We start from the raw sequence: 23,105 nt of genomic DNA, 5'->3' as shown, positions 1-23,105 counted from the left end.
CCAGAGGAAGACTGGTCAGGTCAAGGGCTGAGTCAGTAAATTGACATAGTCGTGACCTAAAGTAATAAATGTTATTACTCGTAACACCACCATTTTTAACTTCATGCCCCTTTTTTTTATCATTATTTAAACTCATAGCACTATTATATCGAAATTCACAATTAAACATTGTTTTTGTACTTACCTTAGTTAGTAATTTTTCGTATTATACTCAATAAAACACGTACTTAATTACGTTTTTTTTTTAAATATTTCTGTACTTCGTATTTTTGAAAGAGACTCGTTAAATTTTCTGTACTTTTAAAAGTCAATAGTATTATACACGTACTATACACAAATTTTTTTTCCCGTATTTTACACAGATTATTGAACAAAAATAAATCTAAATTAAAAATTTTAATTATTTAATTAAGTAAAAATATTTTACCGAACTTTTCAACGAATTATTTGATAAAATGTCCGAATAATACACGTACTTATTTTTCGCGTACTATACACGTCCTGTTTTTTTACTAACTATGGTACTTACAAACCATTGTATAAGAAATCAGAGACTCGGCAAAGTATTTGATAGACAAAATAATCAACGGCACCCTTTTAAAAGTACAATTTACCAAACATTCAGCTACCTAATTTTACTAACCGATTATTCTCACAGCACAGCACGGCTAAATCAACTTTTAAACTAATCACCAAATTAGCCCTTGGGACGAAGAAACAAACATTGAGAGAAAGAAAACTCTCTCAAAAAAAAAAAAAAACCTTAGCTTCCTCCTAGCCGAGAGCCGCAAGCGTCCAACTCTAGCTTCCTCCTAGCCGTCCGACGAAGACAGCCCGAAGGCGCGTCGCCGGACGGATCGATCTACCTTGCAAGAGGAGCAGCGGGTTTGATGGGCGTGGGACGAGATCATGACTAGCTTGGATGGACGGCAATGACTTCTTACTTTTTCTGATCTGGTTTTGTGCAATGGTGGTGATCGACAGGTCGGAGGACTAGGAGACTGGCGACTGGACTCTTTGTTGATTGGTGAGTGTTGGTGGCAGGTTGGCTGGGCTGGTGGAGACGTCTTTCTGCCAGAATCTGATGCAGTTGCATCGTGCACAAAGGCAGCGGTCTCTGATCTGGGATGGGCACAATGTTGCCTTTTCTAGTTCGTTGGCCTTGTTTTCTGAACTTTATGGTTGTGGAAGGGAGTCGTCGGAGCGGGGCGGCAGTGTTGGATGGTTGCAACGCAAATCTATGGCGGTGGTCTCTTGGTTTGAGGCCTATGGATCTCCTTGATGGGTTGGGTTATCTTTTTGGGCCATGGGCCATGGACCGTTGCTGTGCTTCTTGCAAGTCTTTAGTTTAGTTTTTAGCTTTTTGTTTAGGTAGGCTTTCCCCCGTTTCGACGCACCTGTGTGCATTATTCTGTCTAGTTTTCTTGTCTTAGTTCTTAGCCTATCAATTGGGCTTGGTCTTCATCGGCTTAATTCTTGGTTCTCTAGTTATACACCAGTTGAGGTCTCTAGGCGACTAGTTTTACTATGAGGGGGAGTTTGGTTGTGAAGGTTTGGGTCCTTCTAGTTTTTAGGCTCAAATAAGTGAGCGCATTTGTTAGCAATGAGGGTCACCTGTCATATGCTTAGCGGCTTGTGCCATTTAGAATTTGGTATAAGATAACTTATGATGTACATGTCTTCTGGCCATAGATAAGTAATGAAGTTATCTATTTTCTAAAAAAAAAAAACCAAATTAGCCCTTGGTGTCACCCTCGGTCACTCAGAGCAGAAAACCCAAAGTAAAATTTTTACACCATTTTCAATCTCTCCCATTGTCTCTATGAATCGCTCGTTCCCGTCCGATTCCGGCTCCGATCTGCCATTAGGTATTCTGATCAGCCTTCTCCATCTGATTCTCTTATTGCTTTGCTTCTATTATAATAAAAATCGATACCAAACCTACCTTCCCTTTCTCAATTTCCAGACTTGGTCCCCAGAAAAGTTCAGAGCTTGATTGTTTTGCCCTAATTACAATATCATACGCGTTTCTGTGAACTTGAGAGCTTGAATTTGATAGTTTCTTTGAATTTGATTTCAGTCATTTTGCATGGTGCAAGTTCTAATGAGATGCCAGCTTCGTCACATAATGGTTGAGTTGGAAGCAACCAAGTTTCTGCACAAACTCATTCAGGACTCTACAGATGAGCCGGCCAAACTTGCCACCAAGCTCTATGTGGAAGCTGTGCAGTGGTTGATTGTTCCAGCCGTTTTGAGAGCTATAGTTCTGTAATTTCAAAATTCGCGCATCCTTTTGCGGCAGTTGGATTTTCAGCTTTTGCTAGTTAATGTTCTTACCTCAATTGGAAGTACAAGCAGATGCAAGTGGGGTAATGGATGCCTAGTTGCACAGAGAATTTGGACTTGAGTTATATCGGGGGGTTTGGATGATATTAATGCGTTGAGACTTTGAAGGTGATTCTTAGGTCTCTGCAACGAGTTAATAAACTTGTGGCTCATTGCATTATTAAACATGCTCTCTGACTGCGTAATTTTGAGGGCTGGAGTGAAACTGGACAGTCTTGGATGGTGTCTGCAACTGAATAACAGTTTCATGTAGTTTGCTTTATGGAGTCTGTTTTGTGAGTGTAATGGTTTTACTTGACGTAATGGGGTTGCTTTTGGTTTGAAGATTCTTTTACATGAACTATTTTTCTGGTTTAGTTGTTCGTACTGCTACCTATTTCTTTAATGCGAGTCTGATATGCCCCATTTGTCTCATTTTTTTTTTCTTTTGATATATCAATAGTTTCTGTGCTTTATTTTTCCTTAATTAACTAGTTTATTGGGTCTTCCGCCCATTGTCTTAATTTTTAACCATCTTGTCTAACTGTCTTCTTTGATCTACCAAGGGCCATGGAGACTGTTATTAATCAACATGGCCTTGATATTGAGTCTTTGAAGTCATCACGCATTCCTTTGTCCAGTGGAGCTCAGACAGTTAATCTATGAAGTGTATTTTGAAGTGCATTTTATTTTCTAAGCGGCTAGGCTCTATAATTTCACTTGTGTTGAAGGAATATCGATTTAGTGTGCCTTATCAAACTAGGAGTAGCAATAGGAGAGAAGGTTCTAGATTTCCCAATCCTACACGGATTGGTATTCCTTGTAACATTAGAACTAGCACTTTGTAATCCCTATATATAGGGCTCCTATTCTCAATAATAAGAACACATCTCTCTCATCAATCTCTCTCAAATACATTATACTTAAACACGTTATCAGCACGACTCTAACCACAAAACAGAAAACCAAAACTCATTCACAAATCAGCCCCTAGCCCGAGATAGCCGAGCCTTCGCTGCAGCCCGAGCGCCCGTGCGCTTGCAACCTTGCACAGCAGCCCCTGCTGCCCCCTCCCTGCAGCCCTGCGTTCCAGCCTGCTGCCACCGAAGCATCCCTGCTGCGCAAACAAGCCAACGCACACCCACTGCATCTTTTTCCCGTTCCTGTGCACATCCGTCTTCTTGCAAGCCTCGAAACGTCTAGTTCGGAAGCTCAGATCGAAAAACTTTCTTCATCAAAGTTGTTCGTCTCTGTCTCTTCCATCTAACCTCCGAATTTCAGCCTTATCGGAGTCATATTGAGATCTGTACACCAATCGAGGTACAAGCTGTTCAGAACAGAATCTACTCGGATTGCTTCGCTCCATCACGCCTGCATCGACACGCGCGTGATCCAAATACAAGTAAGTATTCAAAAGAGTAAGTTTTGAAGTTCCTATAATTTCAGAATTTATATTTCTTCTTCTTTTCTCGGGGACTTGAAAACCTCCCTTCTTCTACATCCCACCTTTCTTATAACGTGGGTTCGATTTTTGAGAAAAGTGGAATCGTGGGGATTCACGCAATTAACGAACTAAGAGCGTTCGTAAGACTTCGGACTAAGAGCGTCCGTAAGCATCGATTTAACAAACTAAGAGCGTTCGTAAGCTACGGACTAAGAGCGTTCGTGAGCATAGATTTTGACCATTTAAACATCATTGTTTCGGTCTAATCCAATTATTCTTGGAAATCGATTTCTTGGTAGCATAGCTCGGAAATCTTATTTAGTTTTCATGGAAGCATTGACTCCGAAACTAACTTGTTTTTGTTTCATCTTTCAGGATGTCAAACACAAACAAACTCGATTTTGTTCCATTGGATTATGCAGGCAAAAGGTACTTAATTTGGGTCACTGATGTCGAGATCCACCTCATTGCCCGTGATTTATTGCATACAATCCAAGAGCTTTGTCTTATAGAAACAGCTCCAGACCCTCAAACTGAGAAAGATAATTCCAAGGCACTTGCCTTTATGAAACGTCACATGGATAGTGACCTCCAGTTTGAGTTCATAAATGAGGATAGCGCCATAAAGCTTTGGCATGCGCTTCGCGAACGATATGGCAATGTTCGTGACTCCATTCTTCCGAATACAGAAGCAGAATGGAACGATCTTCGCTTCTATGAATTTGACACTGTCATGCAATTTTATTCGGAAGCTCTCAGCATCAAAGCAATGATGCGTCTCTGTGGAAAAACAATCACAGAAGACCAATTGATTGAGAAAACCCTCAATACCTTCCCCGTCTATGCTATGAGGTCCTCTGACTTATTCCGGACTCATGTAAATGCAAGGCGAATCACAAGTTTTCAACAGCTTATTGAAGCTATGGTCACTACTGAAAGACATGGCAATGAACTTGTGAAAAGAAGATTTGATAGGCTTCAAGATAGCTATCAAGAGCATCGTCCTATGGCTAGAGAAAGTCGCCATCGACGTCATGATCCATACGATCGAAATGCTCAAGAAGGTAATCGCTCAAGGCGACAATCCCACGACAGTAGGAGGCGTGATTTTGAGGGAAATAGGGTTGGAAACCATGGAGCCAACGTTGGCCATGGGCACCACTTTCCAACGCCACCAGTCCTAGGGACTATGCATATTGCGCCAATGCGCCTCAATCAAGGGAGAATCCTCTTTATGGTGTCTATTTCTGATATGGAACGTCTGATCAATGGACCTGAATTTGCAATGTACCTACGAAGGTAGTCGCATCATGGTGATCAAGACTTCGAGTTCACAAAGACTTTAAATCTGGCGATGAAGACAAAATACCGCAGATTTTTATTTATAGTCTTTTATTTTTCCAAGAATTATGTCATGGCAATTATGCCTTATATCAATAAAATGACTTATTGTATTAACTCTTTCCCTCTAAGCGTACTCAAGAGTACTTGTGATGTCTAGGCAAGGTTTGATCTGAGAGAACGGTTTTAAAAGTGAGCAACGCTCCACCAAAATCTCGCCTTACCTTACCTGGTCACAACTAAATTGAAATTGCCGAACGGATAGAGTGACTACGATTTGTCTACGATTTGATTTTTATATTGGATTAGATTATGGTCACGAAACTTTGGTGTCATCATTGGATATTATTAATAAAGTATCGATTTATTTTATCTCATGTCGTAGACATGTTTTTTGAACTTTATTATTTCAAAGATATAAGAGCCAATGGTTTTCATGTGGAAACACATTGTGAGAATGGACAAGAGTTCCTTTGCATCACCTCTAATGACTACGGACATAAACGAGTATTACAGAAACTTATGTGTCGCTCTAGTGGGTTGTATGCAACCACTATTCGAGTAATTGAATCCAACCATGTCATGAGAGATGATTTATGGGATTCCGACACGTATAGGCTTTGGCACGACCGTTTGGGACACCCAGGTCGTGACATGATGATCCGTATATTAAAGACTTCACACGGACATCCTTTTTTCAGAACGAAAGGAAGTAAAACTCGAAATTTGGATCAAGGAGGAGCACCTGCGCCTCACGGCGCCTTCCCCCCCTCAAGTCCGGCCATCCCCGGTCGGCGCCGCCATCCCCCTGCGGCCCAAGGGTGGCTTTGACGCCACCCCTGCTTCCTTGACTCCCATTTTTACTTCTAAGGTCCATTGTGACTTCATGGCTCAACCAAAATCCTCATTGGTTGTTTCCAAAGCCCATCATTCGTTCTGCAAAGCCTGCTCTTTAGCAAAGTTAGGATCGAGACCATCCTATGCAAAGGACACCAAAGAAAATATACCATTCTTGCAAAGAATCCAAGGTGATATTTGTGGACCCATTCAACCACCATGCGGACCATTTAGATATTTTATGGTGTTGGTTGATGCATCGACACGCTGGTCACATGTCATGCTATTGTCCACAAGGAACGCTGCATTTGCTAAACTCCTAGCACAAATAATTAAGTTACGGGCTCACCACCCTGATCATCCCATTAAGTCTATAAGATTAGACAATGCTGGGGAGTTTACATCAAAGACTTTTGATGATTATTGCATGTCCATTGGGATTGATGTTGAACATCCTGTTCCTCATGTTCATACCCAAAATGGTCTCGCAGAAGCCACCATTAAACGACTACAAATGGTTGCTCGAGCATTGGTGATGCGCACCAATCTCCCTATTTCTGCTTGGGGCTATGCAATATTGCATGCAGCTGTGCTTATTCGTCTGAGGCCCACTGCCACTCAACCCTTCTCTGCGTCCCAGATGGTTACTGGGTATGAGCCTGATGTCTCACACTTACGCATATTTGGGTGTGCAGTCTATGTGCCTATTGCGCCGCCACAGCGCACCAAAATGGGTCCTCAAAGACGATTAGGCCTTTATGTTGGATATGATTCTCCAACGATTATCCGCTACATAGAACCCTTGACAGGCGATCTCTTTACCGCTAGATTTGCGGATTGTCACTTCGATGAGACAGTCTTCCCGTCGTTAGGGGGAGATAAGAACATCAATGTTCAACAGGAACGACAGGAATTGTCGTGGTCTGTCCCCACTCTGTCTCATCTTGATCCCCGAACCGCACAGTCAGAAATTGAAGTGCGGAGAATTCTCGATCTTCAGAACGTAGCAGATTCGATGCCTGATGCGTTTTCTGATATCGCTAAAGTGACGAGATCACACATACCTGCTGCAAACGTGCCTGCAAGGATTGATGTCCCTAAAAGTAGAGGACATGACGCCAACTCAAGAATGCATGAGCATGGCGCCAACGTCCCATCTCTCAATGATGGTGACGTTGTGGCTAGGCCCACGGCTCCCGCCAAGAAGCGCGGGAGGCCCATAGGTTCGATGGATTCTCGCCCAAGAAAGAAAGCGAGTTCGGCACAAAATAATCCATTAATCATCGATGTAAATAATCCATCTCATGAGAATATTCCGGATTATATTTATGTCCAAGAGACATCATTGGGGGACGCTCCAATGTCAGAACCAACTCCAGAGAATAGAGAGATCTCCATAAATTACACTAGTGTACATGAGATGATGGATAGAAATTCTATGGCGATTGATGATGCATTTGCATATCATATTGCAAAAGGAATTATAGAATATGATGATATCGAACCTCGCTCTGTTGAAGAATGTCAAACAAAGAGCGGATTGGCCTAAATGGAAAGATGCAATCCAGGTTGAATTGGATTCACTAACAAAGAGACAGGTATTTGGGCCTGTAACGCAGACACCCCCAAGTGTAAAGCCTGTTGGCCATAAATGGGTCTTTGTTAGAAAGCGTAATGAGAAAAACGAGGTTGTTAGATACAAAGCCCGCCTTGTGGCGCAAGGTTTCTCACAACGCCCTGGAATTGACTACGAGGAGACATATTCTCCCGTAATGGACGTTATAACGTTCCGCTACCTTGTCAGTTTGGTAGTTTCCGAAAAACTTGACATGTAGCTTATGGATGTGGTTACAGCATATCTCTATGGGGATCTAGATTCAGAGATATATATTAAGGTTCCAGATGGACTTCAATTACCCAAATCAAGTGGCTCTAAACCACGGAGCGCGTTTTCAATAAGATTAAAACGCTCACTATATGGATTAAAACAATCCGGACGGATGTGGTATAACCGTCTAAGTGACTACTTGATTGGGAAGGGATATATTAACAATGAAATATGCCCATGCGTGTTCATTAAAAGAACAAGTTCCGGATTTGCAATCGTAGCAGTTTATGTCGATGACATGAACCTAATTGGAACTCTAGATGAGTTGAAGGTAACTGCTAAATACTTGAAATCCGAATTTGAGATGAAAGATCTTAGGAAAACACGGTTTTGTCTCGGTTGAGAACTCGAGCACCGTAGTGATGGAATCTTGATCCATCAGTCTGCATATACTCAGAAAATCCTAAGGCGCTTTAATGAAGATAAAGCAAAGCCTACGAGTACTCCCATGATCGGCCATAGTCTTGAGCCCGGAAAAGATCCGTTTCGTCCAAGGGATGAGGACGAAGAACCATTAGAGGCCGAGGTGCCCTATTTGAGTGCAATAGGCGCATTATTGTACTTAGCTCAATGCACAAGACCGGATATCTCATTCGCAGTGAACTTGTTAGCTCGACATAGCTCTGCGCCAACACGCCGCCATTGGATTGGTATAAAGACAATCTTTCGATACCTAAGAGGTACGATTGATATGGGCCTATTCTATCCCTACAGAGAGAAAAGGAATGACGGAAAATTGGGATTGGACCCCAAGAGGCAAAACGCCCCCGTCCATGTTGCCGCCGCCGGCGCCGCCACCGCTCATGGTGGCCGGCATTCTCCTATCTCCCTCCATCAAAACGACAATGATGTCTTGATGGGTTTTGCTGATGCAGGGTACCTCTCTGACCCTCACAAAGGTCGCTCCCAAACTGGTTATGTCTTTACCATGGGAAGCACTGCGATATCTTGGAGGTCTACAAAACAGACCCTTGTTGCTACTTCCTCAAATCATGCAGAGATTATTGCTCTACATGAAGCTGTACGTGAATGTATATGGCTAAGGTCCGTAATTCGACACATTCAAGGAAGTTGTGGTTTGAAGTCTACCACAAATGAACCTACATGCATTTATGAGGATAATGCAGCTTGTATTGAACAAATGAAGTTAGGTTTCATCAAGGGCGACAACACCAAGCATATATCGCCTAAGTTCTTTTATAATCAGCAACAACAATCACTCCTAAAGATTGAAGTGAATCAAATCCGATCAGAGGATAATGTAGCGGACTTATTCACTAAGTCGTTACCTAAATCCACCTTCGAGAAACATGTGAAGAGCATCGGATTGAGAAAGTTATCCGAACTCCCACGATTATAGCAATCAGGGGGAGATATCGACATCAGGGGGAGTTATGATGTCTACATGTTCGATCTCGAAGAGTGAAGGACGTGTTGTGCTCTTTTTGTCCTTCGACCAGGGTTATTTTTATCCCACAGGGTTTTTGTTACCTGGCAAGGTTTTTAACGAGGCAACGGATGAAGCGTCACCACCAAGTTTGAAGCGGCACAAGGGGGAGTGTTGAAGGAATATCGATTTAGTGTGCCTTATCAAACTAGGAGTAGCAATAGGAGAGAAGGTTCTAGATTTCCCAATCCTACACGGATTGGTATTCCTTGTAACATTAGAACTAGCACTTTGTAATCCCTATATATAGGGCTCCTATTCTCAATAATAAGAACACATCTCTCTCATCAATCTCTCTCAAATACATTATACTTAAACAACTTGGTCATTTTTGAGGTGATTGGGCCAATATATTTCTGCAGGGTCTTCTTAGGCTGCTGGAGTTGCAAAAGATTCCAATTCGGGCTTGGCCGAAACTGAGGTGTCTAAGATGGACCCATTTGCTTCAAGTAGACCACCTGCTGGACCTATCCGTACAGGGCATGACCATTATCAAGGATCTGCAACTCATCGAAGTAGTCAGTCTTTTGATCATGAAACTCCATCTAGTTTAGACTCTAGGTCTGCCAATTCACAGTCCCAAGAAAGGTGTGATACAGAAAACCGGGACAAGAAGAGGAAGAGGAAGAGGAAGAGAGTTCTGTACCCACAGGATCACAACTTGACAACCCGCCAAAATCTTGATACTATAGACAGTGTGGTTAGTACGAGGAAGGGAAAGATGAGCAGAGATTTTTCAATTGAAGGTGGTGAAAATGCTAATTTTAAAGTTGTTCCCAGTAGTGATCAAATTGAGCACTTTACTTCACTATCTGGAAGCATGAGACCAATGGTTAGAGTCAAGCAAGAAGTTCAACATGTGATAGAAAGGCAGATGGCAATTTGGTGTCTCGGGCTGCAAGTTCAAAACACCGTTAAGAACTTGAAGTTTTCACTCAGCAGCATGCTGGTTCCCTACCTCCTACAAAGGACATTATGGGTGTGTGGAGTCAAACTAAACCTGGGTTTCCCTATGAAAAGTCTCAAGTGCCCAGGTTTTCTTCCAATGTTATCCCAGGTAATGTGATGGCAGAAACCTCTAGAGGAGGTGGAATGTGAGGTTAAAGTTGGTAATACTTCTCAAGTTAATGGGTCATTTCCGGCAAATGTGTCTGAAAACCTTGATTTCCGTCCCTCTTCTGAAGCTAAAGTTGGTAATACTTCTCAAGTCTATGAGTCATTGCCGGCAAATGCGTCTGAAAACCTGGATTTCCAGCTCTCTTCTGAAAGCTAAAGCTGGTGATGTCTCTGACGTTTGTGAGACATTGACAGAAGTTGTACCTGAAAAGATGGATTTGCTGCCATCTTCAACAGGGCAGAAATCGGAATCAGAAGCTATATTTGGTGTTGCTTCTCAGGTGCGTGAGACAGTGTCAAAAATTGTATCTGAAAACATGGAGTTGCAGCCATCTTCAACAGTGCAGGAGTTGGAATCTGAAGAAGTTGATGGGTCTCAGGTTTGTGAGACACTGTTGGAATTTGTACCTGAGAACATGAAAAATGGATTTGCAGCCATCTTCAACAGTGCAGGAGTCGGAATCTGAAACTAGAGGTGGTGAGGCTTCTCAGCCTCTCAGGTTAGCAAAACATTGCCGGAGTCTGAAAACATGGATTTGCAGACATTGGCAACAGCATATGACTCAGTATCTGCAGCTAAAGCTGGTGAGGTGTCTCAGTTTAGTGAAGCATTGCTAAAGTCTGGAAACATGGATTTGCAAACATCTTCAACAGCACAGGAATCAGAATCTGAAGCTAAAGTAAGTGATGCTTCTGGGGTTTGTGAGACATTGCTGGAGTCCAAAATCATGGATTTGCAACCATCTTCAACAGTCCAGGATACACAATCTTTAACTAAAGTTGGTGACGATTCTCAGGTTTGTGAGACATTGCTGGAGTCTGAAAACATGGATTTGCAGCCATCTTCAGGAGCACAGGTGTCTAAAGCTGATGCTAAAGTGGGTGATGTTTCTCAGGATTGTGAGACATTGCCAAAGTCTGAAAACATGGATTTGCAGCCATCTTCAACTGTACAGGAGTCTGAAGCTGAAGCTAACATTTCTGAGTCTTTTGGGAGAGAAGGTAGTGTTTCCCTCCGGTGTACCTGTATCACTAAGACTCCGGTGAACATGGCCGAAAACCAAAATTTGGAGGATAAAGCATGTTCTCGTGTGGAATTGAAGGTTTCTGAAACTGAGATGGGTGATATTTTGAATGCGTCAAAGGTTAGCTGTATTTACCGGGAATGATTTTATACAGTATGAAATTAATCTGCTTTGGTTGTTCCAAACATTATACTTTACTTTCATTGCCGAATTACGGGATTGATATAATATCTAGATATTTGAATTAACTTTAAAAACATAGACTGGTGAGCTAGATTGTTGACATTACCTTTGTAATCGATCAAGTTTTCTACTTTTGACAGCTCATTGAATACGCTAGCCTTTACAAAGATCCTCAAGAAATTTGACAAGGTGATATGGTACGTACCTTAACCATTCCTGCAGCCTCATTTTAGCAAATGCCATCGAAATTCATGTAGAAGAGGGAATTGCAAAAGATATTTTTCGGTATATAGGATTCTTGTGATCATGAGCTATTTGCATTAATTTTGTAGATGAATGATGAGCACAGGTTTTGCTTTTAGGTGGTAAAATTATAGGTCATGCATGTGTTAGTGACAGATTCAAAATTATAGGTGTGCCTGTATTATGCAATATATGTCACTATTGTGTTACCAGTACTATTAAGTGTTGGCCAGTTGGCCATGCCATTGAGGCATTGATAGCTTATTGTTCTCTATATACATTTATCATCACATAAATTGTAGTGCAGTGCAAGTAAACTGAAGCAATTAGTTTCTCCCATTACAGGTATCGAACCAGCAGGCATCAGCAAGTTATCTAAAAGCAGTGAAGAGATCATATTTCATCAGTTCTAATAAGGTAATTGAACTGTTATAAAAATAGCTTTCAAAACTAGCAAGATAGCTAGCTAGTACAGTATGATTTTTGGGTGTTGGTTTATTGAGAATATATGATCGGTAACTATTTGTTGGAATATTTTTTACAAGACGATATAATATTTACACTGTCACTTCAACATTACCCTTCTAATAGAGAATGTGGATTGTAAGGGTTTCTGATAGTGATTCTATTCTGTGTGGAAACCATATTCACGAAGCACTTTGCTAACAATGACAAGAAAAAGGCAACGAAGCTTCTGAGGCCCCAACAGCACAAGGAGTCTCACATGGTCACCTTCTTTGTTGGTACTCTTCATCTTTGTCCCTCAATTTTCCATAATTTTCTCTCTCGATCTGCATAAAAACATCTGTAGATTAAGGTTGACACGGGAAACTTCTGCTTTAACTCTTTGCCTTATTGAAAGCTCCACCATTAGTCTGCAAAAAAAAAAATGTAATGTGCAATATGATGGGTGATCATTAGTCTTTGTTTGCCACTAATCATCAAAGTGGGATTTACTCAAAGGTTTATTATTCAATGGTGACAATGGGGTCCCATCAAGTAGTAGACCACATTGTTTCAATTTGTTTGGGTCTGATTGTGATCACTCCTTAATAAAGTAATTATTTTATTTACTTATTTTTGGAAAATAAAATTAATAAAGGTCTTCTTTTTGGTTTATGTTGGTGCAGGTTTGTTCACAGGTTGCTTTGTATCGTTGTTTAGTGTATATGCACTGTTATTAGTCCCTATTATGTTGGAACTGAGATTTTTAGTCCCTATTATGTTGTGTTGTACCAAGTTCATAGAACTTGCAGATAACAAAGTTTTTCTAAGCTTAACTAAGTAGATCCAAGATTAATTAATCAGCAACACAAACTAATGCACAAGATCCTGAAATGTGATCCCTGTCAAGTTTTTCAATAATATGATGAGGGTAATTGAAACTACTGTCGTACTAATTGTAAGGGTGTGAGTTTTTGTGCAGTGTTTTTGCATTACTGAGATTGCAACTTGTTCATGTACGGGTGCAACCTGTGCATGTGGAAAAGTACTAGAATCAATTGCAACTTCATATTTGAATTCCAACTGAGCACTGCCTTAAAGTACCGTGATGCCTTCCTCATATGCACAACTTTTATGACGGCTGTGGTTGGTGCCATGGTTGTACATCTTATATTAAGGGCTAATAACTTCTTACCAAGCCAAGTTGATGCCATTCCTGAATTTATCCTTCTGGTTAGTTTTTATCACTTTCATCTATATTCTGTTAGTCAAGTAACTTGAGCTTCAGAAAAGACAGAAAATCAGGCCGGCAAGAAAGCAACTAAGAAAATTGAGAAACATAGCATGAAGCATTATCCTAATCTTGAACAACTGAATTTTCAGTTTTCCATTGCCCTGCTGATATGCCCCTTGGACATCTTCTATCGACCTACTTGTTACTGCTTCATCAGAGTAATTCGAAACATAGTCTGTTCTCCACTTTATAAGGTATATTTCCGTCCAGTTGCAATATCCCATTAAACAAAATGTGATTGAATTTGATCAATACTACGAAATTATGACTGCCATAGTTTAGCTTTGTTCATTCTTGTTATATTATTTGCCCGCGTTTTGATGGTAGACCTTTTCATGGCTGATCAGCTAACTAGCCAGGTATAACCACTAAGGTTACACTATCTAATGCCATTATAACCAAGTTGTAAAAAATAAAATTACTGTAACATTCCTCTTTCATCAACCTTTTGGTTTCATTAACCAATCACCTATTGTCTCTTTGTTTGTAGATTCCATTGCTGAGACACATGGAATCCACAGCCTGCTACTTCATTGCTGGAAGTTTCAGAACACACCAATATAAGACTTGCAAAAGTAGAAGGCTATTTAAAGAGCTCGCTTATGTCATTTCATTCTTGCCGTACTACGGGCGTGCAATGCAGGTAACACTACCAAAGTTCCTATGCAGATTAATGTCTATTAGTACTTTCCTTCTTGCTTGAATTCCAAATGTGTATAGTCAAATATTTCAACCATGCAATAGCGTAGTTTTTTAGTCCACCAACTGACATCTGATCTTTCAATGCAATAAACTACAAAGTGTGCAAGAATATGGTTTGATGAGTCTGATGTCAACCATTTGGCTAACAAGGGGAAGTATGTTTCAGCCATGGTGGCAGCCGGACCAGGATTACATATGCTAACCAGCAGAATCATCTGTGGTTTTCTATAGTAGTGGTCCCTTCTGTGGTGGCTACAGTTTATCAGTTATACTGGGATTTTGTCAAGGATTGGGGGCTTTTCAACCCAAATTCCAAGAACCTATGGCTGAGAGATGAACTCATTCTGAAGAACAAAAGAACCTACTATTTTTCCTTGGTAAGTTTTTAATTCTTTAAATTTTTCTCTGAACAACATTATTGTAGATCTCCTTCATTTAAACCGCATTCTCAAACATATTTTTAAACTGACGCAGGCCTTGAATGCCGTTCTGAGAGTTGCTTGGGTGGAGACAGTTATGGGATTTCACAATATTTCATATGTCGAGTCATGATTGGTGGACTTTCTCTTGGCTTCATTAGAGGTTATCCGGCGGGGGCATTGGAACTTTTACAGGTACTAATGTTAAAAGATAAATGTTTTTGAGCATTATATTTGATCCTTGTGATTGAACTATACAGTATCTAAACTTGTTCTGTTATATCAAACAGGTTAGAGAATGAGCATCTGAATAATGTTGGCAAGTTCAGGGCAGTCAAGACGGTTCCCCTACCATTCCGTGATGCGGATTCTGATGGCTGAGATGAATCAGTCTTGTATAGTACAGAATCCCCAAAATGCTGACATGGGGCAGTTAAGCCAAGGCAAAAGGAGGGAGTACATTTTCTTACATCAATGTGTGAGATCCAGCCATTCACTCATTGCATATGCAATTTGGAATATGAATTGCAAGGCACCAAGTGCAATGAAGAAAAGCGATTTCCAACTGAAATTACCTTTTCTGATGTACCTTTGGCCATTTTAATTTAGAAATGATGATGCAAGTGTACCATGTATTTTCTGAACTGGCAGTTCTTTTTTGGATTGACTTTCAAACTTTTCGCCTCTAAAGATAACCTTCTATGTCATCCCAACTACTAAAAAAAATGAAATGGGAGAGAGTTATCTGAATCCATTTGTTTCTCTATCATATATCAGATCATAAAAATCTGAAAAAGATTTTTTGTTACCTTGTTATTATCACAGTAAGAACAGAACAGTTAAGGACTTTAGACTGATCAATTGATAACAAATTGATCAAATATATATTGCTATTTAATAGAAAATACCGGATCTGTTATTTTATTTTCAGAATGAGCGAGTACATTTTGGTAAACTTTGTACTGAAGACTGAAGACAGCAGAACCTCCATCTGAATAATACTTGATTACTGCACCTGCTAAAATATTAGAATGAACATCACTATCAAGAGTTCAGTTGCCAAATGAATCTCCCACCTGGTGTTTTGTGAATTGTGATTTAAGTAAACGAATCAACCATCATTGGAAAACTGTTGTTTTCTTAGAGACTCTGCTAGTCTCTTTGAGAGACAGTAAGCAGTTGATTCGATGGTGATCATCGGATTGACACCAACAGCACTAGGCAACACACTACCATCACAGACGAATAGGCCTTCGGCTTCCCAGCTCTCCCCATTCTGATCAACGGCACCTTCTTTTTCATTGATTCCCATTCTACAGCTTCCCATTTGATGAGCTGAGGAATAGGTTGTCCATTTCTCTACCAGTGATTGTGGCCCTTCATCTGCAGAAATTTCGTCCAAAAACTCCTCTAGTTCCTTCTTATCAGTCCCTTTACATTTGAGTCTCAGCCCATCACTGCGGTGAGTGCCAACTTCAACTGCTCCTGCTGCTATCAGAATCCTAAGTGCCTGCCTCAAACCAGCCTTCATGTCCTCTTTGTCTGATGCATCAAGCTCAAAGCTTGCTCTTCCCTCTGTCCTAACAACCCCTGAACCCTTATCCCGGATTATTACAATCATATGTGCAGTTCTTGAAAATCTCAGCATCCTTTTCTTTATGTCTAGTCCAGACACCCAGGGGCACAAAGCAGCAAATGTTCCAGGCCCTAATGCAGGAGTTTCAATGATGACTCTTGGCCTAGAGTCTGCTGAGACGACCTCATGGACCGATGTGATTATTCCACCCTCATAGCTTTTACCCTTGAATTCTGAACTAATCGAGTCAGGGAAGTATCCCCAGGCCATTAGGACTGGGTGGAGATGAAGATTTCGACCAATGTGCCGGTTCTTTAGTCCACTAGAGATCATTAAGGGAGGTGTCAAAAGAGCTCCACATGCTGAAATTGTTACTTTTGCCTCAATTTGCAGTCTCTTTGTTATGTTGTTACATAAACTTTTTGCCATTACTCCCAAGCATTTCTTCTTCCTTATACTTCCACTCTTGTAGCTCTTTTCCAATACAAATCTCTCGGCTTTGCAACCGGATAAGATCACTGCACCATGATCCACTGCATCCACCAGCCATGTAGAATCTGTCCCCTTTTTCTCTCCTTTCTTACATCCATAACCGCACGATCCACAATAATGCTTCTCCGAAGAATTGCGAGGGGCAAAGTGAACTGCAAGGCCTAAATTCTCACACCCTTTTCGCAGCACTTGATTTTGGAACCCCTCCTCTACACAACTCTCTGTAACCCCGATTCTCTCACACACAGCATCCATTGCAGAAACGTATTCGGATCCCCCGAAGAAGGCAATCTTTTGATCCTTGGCCCATTCCTGAAGCAAATAGTCTGGTGTTCTAATGCAGGCTGACCAGTTAACAGCAGAGCCACCACCAACTGTTGACCCAGCCTGAATCAATACTTTCCCATCAACAGTTGCAAGAATGCCTCCTGATTCATACAGTTGATCCAGGGATGGACCTTCCAGAGACGAGTAATCGGACGCAGTGAAGTAGTTCCCTTTCTCAAGAACAATCACTTTCTGGCCTGAACTTGCTAGAACAGCTGCTGCAACACCTCCTCCACAGCCAGAGCCAACAATTACCACATCACATTTGATCTTGTAGAGGTTGTTTTTGGAGTCAAGTGTGACTTTGAGGCCTTTGTCAGCAAGAGAATCCAGAAGGCTAGTGTCAGTTTGGTACATGGTTTCTATGATTCCCTTGTGAAGAGGCCTCTCTTCCAGGACTCTTTTCGGGTTCTCAGTTGGTTCTACTTGATATCCAATGGCTTCCCATGCTGGGTTTTCAGCATTTTCATCAACCTGCGAAAGGGGAAATGATTGAATGCTTTACGCTCTTGACTGCTTGCAGCCTACGTACTATTTATTTAAACGAGCGTGCATGGGATTGAACGCTCATGAAATTAAGAAAGGACTGAATGCTCAACATTGTTAGGAAAGGTCCACATCAAGACGAAATAGGAAAATTTTATCATGTTGTTCAACTGGATGTATGCATGTTACATGTAGAATCACTGTAAATGTATATGTAAATAGGATTCTTATTTAATTAGGATACAAGATATATAATTATGGAAAGATTGTTTCTTATTAGAGTTAGATAACTTCTTTTGTACTTGTATATATACCTCCATTGTGAGATGAATAGAATCATCAAATTAATCCTAAATTGAGATATTCTTTTCTACTTTACAAACTGGAAGCATGTTAATTGCAGTTGAACAACATGATCGAAAATTTTATCATGTTGTGTTTGATCTAAATTCTATAATTCTTGACCTTTTTTGTCCATGTTTTAGTGAATTTTTTTTTGTAGTAATTTCCACTTTGGTCCATTCCAATTTGTGTCCATGTTTTCGTTAAAATTTGACACTTTAATGTACTTTCTCAAAGTCAGTCAATCTCCAAAATGGCACCTATAGTATTATGAATTGGTAAAACGGTACGTAAAGGAACTTCATCCAACCAAAAAATGATAACTTAGAAAGGGGACATTAATATTGACGGGAGTATTATTTTAGTGCAAACCTTTTTAGAGCTTCACTAATTAAAGAATAATATGAGAAGAGAGTGTTGACCGTGAAATTTATTCGACTTTATGGAGATGGTTGCTTTAGCTTTTATTTTTTTTTTTTTTTTTTTTTTTTTTATGAGCGGCACCCACATAGATGCACCCTTTTAAAAATAGGCGTATGCCACTTAAAACGCTGAGCACACGATATTCTTCAGTAAAAGGCGAAAAAATAGTTCGCTTTGTGCTCGATGCATGGCTCCGTATGGTTGCCTTAGCTTTAATTAGTAAAGGAATTGATGAAATTTATCTCCATATTTAATTAGAAGAGTTTTAATCAAATATCTAAAATGTGCTTCTAATAATGCATAATGACCTAATCGGCTAATCATCTTCTGAGCTTCAACATCATAAAAACACATTTTCAGATAGTCAATTAAGTCTTAATCAAATATCTGAAAATGTGTTTTTAATTAGTGGGGATGATGATGATGATGTTTCAACCACTCTTTAATTTCAAATCTTTGATTTGATGGCTCCATTGACTATCAAGTATCAAGCAGTGATCAACTAATCACAAATCCTCTATTTTTCTTATACGAGGAATTGAGTCCAATCGTATTAAAGAGGCAAGGGGTTAAACGTCCATTAATTTCTATTAAATATGAGAGGTCTCTATGTTGAACTTAAGAGGAATATGTGTTATTTCTGAATCCCAAAGTTTTCCACCTAATTGTTTTAGTCGTAGTCGATTTGTAACCTACAGAGTCTAATTCCCTCATCGTTCACTTTTCCGTCGGCTATCCCTCGATATGCTCATCAAATTAACTAAATTGTACTCATGAATTTAAATTGGTCTTTAAATAAAATCAAGTGTAATGCATTTTGTCAAGAAGTTTACGAGATAAAACTACAATTAAAAAACTTAATAATGGGTGACACAACAACTATCAAAACAAGTAGGGTTTACAATTAGGTACCATCTTGATAATGTCGGTTGTGGTATCAATTTTGTTGTTAAGATATGGAAATACAAAAAGTAAAGAGATACGAATAGGTACCCGGGTGAAGAAAATGAGGAGGCAGAGGATCTTGATGTAAAGAAAAGCAAGCCTAATAGGGGTGAGAAACCTATGCCTGAACCACCTCTGCAGAACCCTCTCTCTCTTCTCCAATGGCAGACATGAGAACTTGTAAACGAAGGGCCACGTGTCGCCCAAGCAAAGAGAACCACAGAGCAGTAGAGTCCCCAACCTACTGCTTAGGATCCATAAAACCACTCTAACGAGAACCACGGCTTCCATAAAACCCCTGTTCACCAATAGCTCTGCAACCTGTTCTTGAAATAATCCAAAAACCAAATACATGAATAAAAAAAGTTAAATCTCTGGTAATTATATCCGAAAACTCTAGCTTCTTTTTCATTTTGTGCCAGCATCTTTACTGGAATTTGGGAATATTTAAACGGTCAGCATCGACCACAGCATATCGGTTATAAAATTTTTGCAACTTTTTAACTCCTAAATTTTGTAGGCTCACTTTTATATTGGTATGAGAACTTGAATAAAGCGAACATGAATGAAAATCATATAGGTTTTTTTTATTATTATTAAATCTTTAGTCCACCTCATCTTACGTATGTCAGTGAGAATCAAACTCATGATTTTTACAATGTTAAAATTATAACTTACAAATAGGTAAGGAAAATATTGCCTTGCATGAAATTAAATCCAAGCGCCTACCAGTAAAAATGTTTCTCTAATAATTTTGTACTTCGTAGATGTATATGATAATATAAAACAGAACTTCTAATATTCATTCGTATATGGAGTTTACACACCAATGAATTATCCGTATATGTCATACATGTATAATAAAAGTTTCAAATATATACATAATGCATGCCACTCTTATTTCAAATGAAAAATAATAATAATAATGCACGTCACTCTTCTAGAACCTTAGAGCATCTCCAACCATTTAGTCAAAAGTCAAAACCATATGCAAAATATGACCCTTAGGGTGTGTTTGGATGAGAAAATTAAAAAATCCGTAGAAATTTATAAATGATGGAATCTTTAATTCCATCAATCTAAAATTCCATTAATTGCAAATTCTATTGTTTGGTTGCATCTATTTAGGATTTGAAATGTGTAATAAATTAGGAAAGGTTAAAACAAATAAAAAGATAAAATAGAAAAAAGTCTTGTTTTGGAAATAAAAATTGAATACAGCAAAGGAATTCATAAATGACACCTATTTTGGTGGAAATTGAAGTGAGGAATTTAAATAACGAATTCCTTCGTTTTTTTCCACAAAGAAATTTAATATTTCCAATCTGATAATGCCAAACGAGAGAATTGGCTTTTAGGAATTATGAAATCCTTACTTTCAATTAAATTCCATCATTTTTCTCTCATCCAAACACACTCTTAATGTCATCACTATTCATTCAATTTATGCATCTCCAACCATCTTTAATCAAAAGTCAAAGTCATTTAATAAATTAATCATTTTCGAAAATTAATTAACTATAATTGCAGCACATGCAGCGAGGCCCCCACTTATTCAGCCAAATTTTCAGCCAAAGAAATTTGGCTTTCGTTCTACAAACTTGAGTCAAAATGACTTGATTTATGGCTCAAGAGTCAAAATAGCTAAAGTAAGAACATGGTTGGAGATCCTTCTACCAAAAAGCCAAAGTCAAAATGACTTATAGCTAAATGGTTAGAGATGCTCTTACTTGAATTCCTTGGAGAAAACAAAGAGATGAGTGCATAAGAAATGTCAACAATATACACCTGATCCGAATATTATTTTCTCATCAATTGCAAGGATCGGAATCCTCTCCTTGGCTAGTCTTTAGCCTTGGCTGCCCTTCACTTCTAATCTGGTCCATTCACTCAAAATTTAAAGGCTATTATTATTAGTCTACATCAGCACCTAATTGTAAAACTCTTAACAAATTAGCTATTCGATGCTAACGTCGTTAGTTTTCTCTTCTTTTCCTCAGTCTCCTTGTTTCACTCGAGAGGAGTCTCTGCTTATTTTTCTTTTCATCATCTTCTCCCCTCCAGAAATTTTACCCTCCCCATGTCAGCTCACTCTTCTTCATACGGGTCTGATGATTAAATGACTTTAAATGATTTTGTCAATCAAGCATGAATCAAATAATTGCATCAATGACTTTAGTTTGGACTTTCGGGTAGGATTAGCTGAAATACTTCTGTCAATGAAGGCCTCTGTATTTTTGTCATATGGGATGGTTTCTTAAAGAGGTAAAAAATAATGGGTCGGAAGAGACAGAGTAATGGGATGAAAGCCATATGGCAGAAAAAGGAGAATAAAATATAGCTGGGTTTCATTTTTGTTTCAATTCCAGATTCTAGCTTCAATTTTATCAATTCCTATACTGCAACAGTAACACCAAGAAGCATGTTCTTCAATGACAGCTTCAATTGTACAGTAAATCTTCTTCACAATTGAAGCTATATATGGTTTTTGTCACAATTGATCCCCCGAAGACCAATTGAAGAAGCTGAAATATGCTTTTTGAATCCCAGAAAATACCAAAACTAACCGCAACCAACAATTCGGAAAAAGAAATAACCTGATTGCAAATCCATAATCCCAAAATTAAAGAACGAAATGTGTTGATGATGAGGATTGAGAGCATAGACTAGACTCATATACGCATGGGAATAAATGAACTGATTGTACACCAAAACAAACGCCGTTTATGGGTGCTATTCTATTAAATGAGGTTTTAAAGTTATTCTGCTGAGGTGTCATTGTATGAGCTAAGGTCCATAATTAAAGTCAAGGACAGCGATGAACTAGCCACAGCCAAGAAGAGGATCCGGATCCCAGTTGGAATTTGCAAATAAAACAACTTTTCCAGTAGAGAAGAATTTGATGGTTAGTTGAGATAACTTTACTTGCACTCAAAATCCGAGTTCAAATCCTGAAATACGAGAGAGGACAGAAGGTTCTCTTACCTCATCTGGGATTCCAGTTTGAGCCCCAGAAGCCTGGTAGAAGGACTGCACAGCCTTATTTCCAGATAGCTCCTCCTTCTTCCCTTCAAAACTAGGATCCGCCAATGGCAAAGGAGGAAATATAGCCTCGCAGACGCTTGCCAAAGACTCCATCTCAGCTGATGGTAACCCATGTTTGTATGACCTTCCATCTTCACCTGCTGATCCTCTGCTAGCTCCACTCAACAATGGATGACACTCCTTTCTCATCTCTCTCTACTCTGTCTCTCTCTATCTCTCTGAAATTGTGGCAAGCCAGATAGTCACTTTGACTTGTGATATGCTTTTCGATCATAGACTTATATATAGAAGTCTAGAGAGAGCCACTGATGGGAGCGATAGAAACTAAAAAAGTGTTATAGGCACATGCATACAAACGTGCCACATCTGAAAACCATAATCAGATTACCCCCACCTAAATGAGATAATTTGTTCCTTTCAAAAAAAAAAAAAGAGAGATAATTTGCCTTTATGAATATAATCTGCTCCCTCTAATAAAAAACAAGGGAGAAACTTGGATGACTTGTCATATTTATGGATGAACAAGAGACTCACTATGTTACATCTCGAACCTAAATTTATCGGTTTACTAGTTATTTGAATGGTAAACGACAATTACTTTCACCTTTTACTTTGTTCGACACTTTTAGTGGCCCTAAAAGTTAACTTTTTTTTTTATCAGTTTTTGAGAAAATTTCCTTAATGAAAGTCGTAGAGGACGTTAAACCAAGTTCGTACATATGTGGTACTCTCTCTCTCTCTCTCTCTCTCTCTCTCTCTCT

At 39.5% G+C, this 23,105-nt stretch overlaps 1 protein-coding gene, 1 non-coding gene and 1 pseudogene across 2 annotated transcripts; 1 reads left to right on the top strand and 2 right to left on the bottom strand.

The window, feature by feature from the left end:
- The first annotated feature begins 12,140 nt into the window (after nt 1–12,140).
- On the top strand, nt 12,141–15,419 carry LOC112198174 (annotated as a pseudogene).
- Nucleotides 15,420–15,569: 150 nt separating this feature from the next.
- Nucleotides 15,570–22,703, bottom strand: LOC112198173 (long-chain-alcohol oxidase FAO1). The gene is made up of 3 exons (XM_024339243.2): nt 22,285–22,703; nt 19,348–19,620; nt 15,570–17,577 (listed from the first exon to the last, which is right to left on the bottom strand). The coding sequence occupies exons 1-3, from the start codon at nt 22,531–22,533 to the stop codon at nt 15,820–15,822; spliced, it is 2,280 nt and encodes a 759-aa protein (XP_024195011.1). The 5' UTR covers nt 22,534–22,703; the 3' UTR covers nt 15,570–15,819.
- On the bottom strand, nt 18,431–18,547 carry LOC112201264. Its single transcript, XR_002936707.1, has one exon. It is a non-coding gene; the product is annotated as a U5 spliceosomal RNA (small nuclear RNA).
- Nucleotides 22,704–23,105: the final 402 nt, after the last annotated feature.

Source organism: Rosa chinensis, chromosome 4 (genome assembly GCF_002994745.2).
Source record: "Rosa chinensis cultivar Old Blush chromosome 4, RchiOBHm-V2, whole genome shotgun sequence".
NCBI classification, from domain to species: Eukaryota; Viridiplantae; Streptophyta; class Magnoliopsida; order Rosales; family Rosaceae; genus Rosa; species Rosa chinensis.
The sequence above is the reverse complement of the archived record's forward strand: the minus strand, read 5'-3'. Positions and strand labels throughout refer to the sequence as shown.

What these genes read in the sequence shown, in the direction of transcription:
- LOC112198173 (XM_024339243.2), bottom strand. Translation starts at nt 22,533, where the DNA reads ATGAGAAAGGAGTGTCATCCATTGTTGAGTGGAGCTAGCAGAGGATCA. An exon ending in AAACTGGAATCCCAGATGAG is followed by an intron (nt 19,621 to 22,284) that starts GTAAGAGAACCT and finishes TTTCAAGAACAG; the next exon opens with GTTGCAGAGCTATTGGTGAA. An exon ending in TCCTCATTTTCTTCACCCGG is followed by an intron (nt 17,578 to 19,347) that starts GTACCTATTCGT and finishes CCCCTTTCGCAG; the next exon opens with GTTGATGAAAATGCTGAAAA.